We start from the raw sequence: 6,000 nt of genomic DNA, 5'->3' as shown, positions 1-6,000 counted from the left end.
AAACCAAAGCATATCTTCTGGGGTGGGGAGGATAGTTGAGAAACAGCATGTTCATGGTGGTACCTGTTTTTAGTCTGATACCCAAGAATCACAGTACTGGTTTTTTTTTTTTAAACTGTGGCAAAATACACATTACCATGTTAACCATGCTTAAGTGTACAGTTCAGTGGCGTTAAGTCCATTCACATTGTTGTGTATCATCCATGCACAGAACTCTTTCCATCTTGCAAAACTGAAACTCTGTACCTATTAAACAATAACCCCTCATACCCTTTCTCCCAGCCCCTGCCAACCACCATTCTACTTCCTATGAATCTGACTACTCCAGGGACCTCATGTACATGGAATCATACAGTACTTGTCCTTTTGCGACTGGCTTATTTCACTTAGCATAATGTCCTCAAGGTTCATCCAAGCTGCAGCATGTGTCAGAATTTCCTTTCAAGGCTGCATATTATTGATTTTTGAGAGGGAAAAAATAACTCTACATGCCTATTTTAATAGATTGCTTTATTTATTAATATGTCACTCTAAACATTACATAAATACAACCTATATAACTAGCATATCAAACCTTGTTCCAGTAGGAAATTCAAGAGTACATTTTAGGGCTATTTGAAGAAATACCAATACTTTGGCTTTCACTATTATATCAGATGAAAAAAACAATTCAAAGAATAGTTTTCATCTCCTGCTATGATTAACAACAAAACCAAGTAGAAAAATAAGAGAGCATATCTAAAAAAAAAAAAAAACAACACAAGATACTCAAGTACTTTCTGAAAGACTTTTTTCTGTTCTCTTCACTGAAAATATACTCATACAAATTACTCAGTAATCTAATATGAGAAGTGGTTCTTCACCTAATGGGAACTCAGTAAATATTTGTTTAGTGAATGAACTATCTATGGAAATGGATCTATGTTAATTTGTGCTTTTTTAAAGTTTTTTTTCAAGTAAGAGCAATAGTAAACTTACTGAAGTTCTTGTTTTGTCCAGATCATAAGCCTATAGACAGTGATTGTTAGAAACACTACCTATCATAGCTAATAATCAAATTAAAGTACATTTATCAACCTAGTAAGAAAATTCTATTATGTTGCAGAACTAATTCTAACCTAATAACTCATTGGGCTTCGATCACTTGCAACATGGTCAAGAAAAGGGGGCTGGGACTTCCGGGTTTGTGTTTATTTCACCTATCAATGAATTTCCATCTTTGGGCCCTCACCCCCCAACATACACTTAGAAACACTGCTAAAAACAGTAGCTGCAGCATCTCTTCACCCTCTTGTTAATTGGGGTCTGAAAATGGATTCGGTCTCTAAATTCAGATGGAGGACCTTCCAAACAGGAAACAGTTCACTAAAGGAGCTCCCACAAATGGAAATGAGTCCGTGGGCCAGAGAGCAGAACAAAGCTTTGTTCTTGAAGCAAGCTCAATGGGCACACATGATAAAACTCAGAGTTGAACACTCTTACTTCCCAAAGTCACATTTCATAACCAGACCAAAAAAACACCCTCATAATTTAGATCCTTTTTCAAAGTTACCTAACACAATTAAAAGGAAAGGAAAATCAAATGTGAAAGCTGGTGACATTTCAAATAAGCAAAATGTGTGACAGCATTTGGCATAGATAAAAATCGATAAAAACAAATTCTATTAAGTCCTGTAAGAAACTTGGTTTTAAGAACCACTTATTTGAGTCAGACGTAGCAGACCTGATGATTCAGCAACCACAATTCAGGAAGGCAAGAAGAGTACATTGAATATATCACTATTTTCCTCTTATATGTTTAGCATTTAGAGGAGAAAAGGTGGGGGGATTTAAATTTGGGTTCTCAAATTTAACCTTAATAAAACGTTGTTAGTAGTGGAGACTCTGAGCTACAAAATATCCACTTTCACCCAAATGAAGTTTCTTTCATTATCAAGTTTTCACAGATAGTTCTACATTACTACTCTTTATGTACTTAAGTCTTAAGAGAAACCCTGACTAACCTAGAAATTCATCTTCACATAATTATCATTTCAATAGGCTTATATTAAATTGAATATTATTTTGAAGTTAAAATAGTCATCAATAATGCAAATACACAAACAAAAGCCTCAGGCAATCTTAACTATTCCTTCACAGTGAGGCTACTGAACTAGCAACTAATGCAGCCCTTCAACAAGCCCCCAAGTCAGCATCTGTCATTCCCAGCGGGGCCTCTACATCTCTCACAGTTGGCACCCTATCCCAACCCCTGGCGTCAAAAGGGTTGTTGATATGTAAGCCAGGAGACTTGCCGCAAAGCCCCCTTTCCAACTTCAGGAGTTCCTCTAATCAAAACCAAACCAAACAAAAAACAAACAACCAGCTAGACTTTCACCCTTTTACAATGTCCCAGCCAAATGTTAAGGTCACATTTAAAATATACACATCTGGAAATAAGGGTTGTTTAAAATGGGTTCAGGAAAAGCCGTACACCCTTCCTGTACCCCTACACAGAGAACTGTATCTCCATGTGAGCAAAACAACCTGATGGGCTCTTTTACCTGCAGAATTACATCACCCATAGAGCACAAACGACACACCATCACCAGCCCCAGAGCACTCACACAAAACCCAGCAGTCTTGGGCTTCAGTTCTTAAAGGCTCCACATTTACTGGCTTTAGCAATGAACTCCTTTAGCAGAGGGCCATCCATTTGCCAAAATGCTGCAGTCTGTGTAACTTCTGTCAAATGATTGATGCAAAACTTAAAGCAGAATTCTTCTAAATCCTGGACACACACAACAAAAATAAAAACAAGAAGAGGCCTTTTTTAATTAACTTTGAATTACTTCTCTCCAGCTCCCTTACCCTCCCCCAGAAGAGATTTGAGGCCAGAAACCTCAAACTAGGCAAACAAGTGACCACAGGTACATGTCAGAAAAATACAAACTATTTACTCACCACACAGTAAAAGCAATGGTTCCCCTACTCAAGTCTGACTCTTCAAAACACACACACACACACACACACACACACACACACACACACACACACCGGGGGGGGGGGGGGATTTCCTCATGGTTATCACATAGTCTAGTCACTCAAAGACATGGTTTTAAAAAGCTGAAAGCAACTTTTGTCCATATCATATGTTTTACCACATTCAAGAAGTCAGAGAAAAGAATTAAGATGTGGGTCATTTGGTCCAAGGAAGAGAAGACTTTAAGAAACAGAAAAGTGATGAAGAGAAATGGTCAACCTAAAGTGACACATTAAAAATAAAACTTCCAAAGACCTTAAATTCACTTTCATGCCCTCCTATATAAAAATGCCTTCATTTTTAAAGCCACAAAGAATAATATTCTACAACTTCCACCACGTTAATTTCTCGGATAGTCAATCCACAAAAGAATAGTCACAGAGGCTTGACTTTTCAGTTAGACAAATGGAAGTTACCAACTACCAACATTCAGAGGGAGAGTAACATACACAAGTGGCAAACCAGAACAATTTAAAAATCTATTTCTGGGGCTTCCCTGGTGGTGCAGTGGTTGAGAATCTGCCTGCCAATGCAGGGGACACGGGTTCGAGCCCTGGTCTGGGAAGATCCCACATGCCGCGGAGCAACTGGGCCCGTGAGCCACAACTACTGAGCCTGTGTGCCTGGAGCCTGTGCTCTGCAACAAGAGAGGCCGCGATAGTGAGAGGTCCACGCAGCACAATGAAGAGTGGCCCCCGCCCACCGCAACTAGAGAAAGCCCTCACGCAGAAACGAAGACCCAACACAGCCAAAAATTAATTAATTAATTAATTTTTTAAAAAAAATCTATTTCTGGGCTTCCCTGGTGGCGCAGTGGTTAAGAATTCGCCTGTCAATGCATGGGACACGGGTTCAAGCCCTGGTCCGGGAAGATCCCACATGCCGCAGAGCAACTAAGCCCATGCACCACAACTACTGAGCCCACGTGCCTAGAGGCCACGAGCCACAACTACTGAGCCCGTGTGCCACAACTACTGAAGCCTGCGTGCCTAGAGCCCATGCTCCGCAACAAGAGAAGCCACCACAATGAGAAGCTCACGCACCAAAACGAAGAGTAGCCCCTGCTCGCTGCAACTAGAGAAAGCCCACGCACACAACGAAGACCCAACACAGCCAAAAATAAATAAATAAAATAATTTTTTTAAAAGATCTATTTCTACCTATGCTAAGACATGCTTTCATCTCCAGCAAAACTCTACTATATTGTTGTTTGTCCCTTCAAGCATTGAAACAGGGGCTTCCCTGGTGACGTAGTGGTTAAGAATCTGCCTGCCAATGCAGGGGACACAGGTTTGAGCCCTGGTCTGGGAAGATCCCACATGCCACGGAGCAACTAAGCCCGTGTGCCACAACTACTGAAGCCCGTGCGCCTAGAGCCCATGCTCCACAACAGGAGAAACCACCGCGATGAGAAGCCCGTGCACCGCGATGAAGAGTAGCCCCCGCTCACCGCAACTAGAGAAAGCCCGTGCGCAGCAATGAAGACGCAACACAGCCAAAAATAAAATAAATAAGTCTATTTTTTAAAAAAAGTGGAACATATTTATTAGATCAATTAGGTACCTGGAATGTACACAAAGATGAAGTCTAATAGCTCAGTTTCTGTAACGTGGCCAGCAATACTGAACGTCAGTACTCAGGGTTCTGTCAAACTAGGATCTCAACAACTGTTAAACTGTAGGGTCTTAGCTTCGTGTTTCCCAGCCACCACCAAATGAGAATTTTAGGCAGGGTGGGGAAGGGCCGTGTCCCCATACAGAAATACCCCTTTCAGACCCCTACAAACAAATAGTTCCTTATTCTAAGAGTCTCTCGTCCCTCCCCTCCAGTCATATAACCAGTAAGAGATAAACCACATTTAATGTCTCTCAGCCAGCTACTGTCAGTTTTATTCTCCAGATAATTGAAAATGCATTTAAAATGTTAGCACAATACCTGAATCCAGGGCTTCCCTGGTGGTGCAGTAGTTGAGAATCTGCCTGCCAATGCAGGGGACACGGGTTCGAGCCCTGGTCTGGGAAGATCCCACATGCCGCGGAGCAACTGGGCCCGTGAGCCACAACTACTGAGCCTGCGCGTCTGGAGCCTGTGCTCCGCAACAAGAGAGGCCGCGATAGTGAGAGGCCCGCGCACCACGATGAAGAGTGGCCCTGGCTCGCCGCAACTAGAGAGAGCCCTCGCGCAGAAACAAAGACCCAACACAGCCAAAAATAAATAAATTAATAAAAAAAAAAATACCTGAATCCATGTTTTTTAATAAGAGATTCCCAGTGGGGTGAATGGACAGCTGAATGCTCAGGTGTATTACAATAAACTAAAATGTTAAACAATAGAAAACATTCTCTCTCTCACATCATTATTAAAGAAAAAGCACTACTCCTGGTATCATAACCCAATGGTTAATAAATAGCTCTAGGGACTAAATTATATTCCATGGAAAGATGAAAGTCATATTTTAATCTTGTTTATCAAAAATAGAAAACTAGTTTATCTACATATAACTTAGGAAGGAGCCAGTCATAGCACAAAAAGTTCTTCAAACCACGTAATGTATCAGATAAGGATCTTTAAATATTAAGTTTTAATTATATAATTTCAAATTCAAAGGAGAAAGAGAGGGCACTAAATTCTGACACTGCAAAACCTTACCACTTCTATATCTGCTTATTTGGAATTAAAGAGCTTTGTAGTATAATGAAAAAGTGAGTTTATTCAGTTTACTAACTGTATAGATTACCTTGAGTATAAACTTTAAGAACTTTTTTATATAGTACAGGTATACAAATGGTGCTTCTAATTACAAATCAGTTCATATACCTATGAAAATAGTTTTATCAAACTGCCTTCCCTTCCCCTCCAATTAGTTTGGAAAGATTTCTCAGTACAGTTGATACTTGAAAAACACAGGGGTTAATCCAAGTATAATTAATAGTTGGCCCTCCACAATCGCAGGTTCAACCAACCGTGGATCGTGTAGT

General features: G+C 40.4%; 1 protein-coding gene across 9 annotated transcripts in view; it reads right to left on the bottom strand.

The window, feature by feature from the left end:
- Window positions 1–495: 495 nt before the first annotated feature.
- The window catches only part of RCBTB1 (RCC1 and BTB domain containing protein 1), a 50,478-nt gene continuing 44,973 nt past the window's right edge, over window positions 496–6,000 (bottom strand). For all 9 annotated transcript variants that reach the window (XM_036831247.1, XM_036831250.1, XM_036831249.1 and 6 more), the window contains one exon: window positions 496–2,770. In XM_036831247.1, coding sequence (XP_036687142.1) covers window positions 2,630–2,770 — 141 coding nt within the window. In that variant the 3' untranslated portion in view covers window positions 496–2,629. The remainder of the gene's footprint in view (window positions 2,771–6,000) is intronic.

This window comes from Balaenoptera musculus, chromosome 18 (assembly GCF_009873245.2).
Source record: "Balaenoptera musculus isolate JJ_BM4_2016_0621 chromosome 18, mBalMus1.pri.v3, whole genome shotgun sequence".
NCBI classification, from domain to species: Eukaryota; Metazoa; Chordata; class Mammalia; order Artiodactyla; family Balaenopteridae; genus Balaenoptera; species Balaenoptera musculus.
The sequence above is the reverse complement of the archived record's forward strand: the minus strand, read 5'-3'. Positions and strand labels throughout refer to the sequence as shown.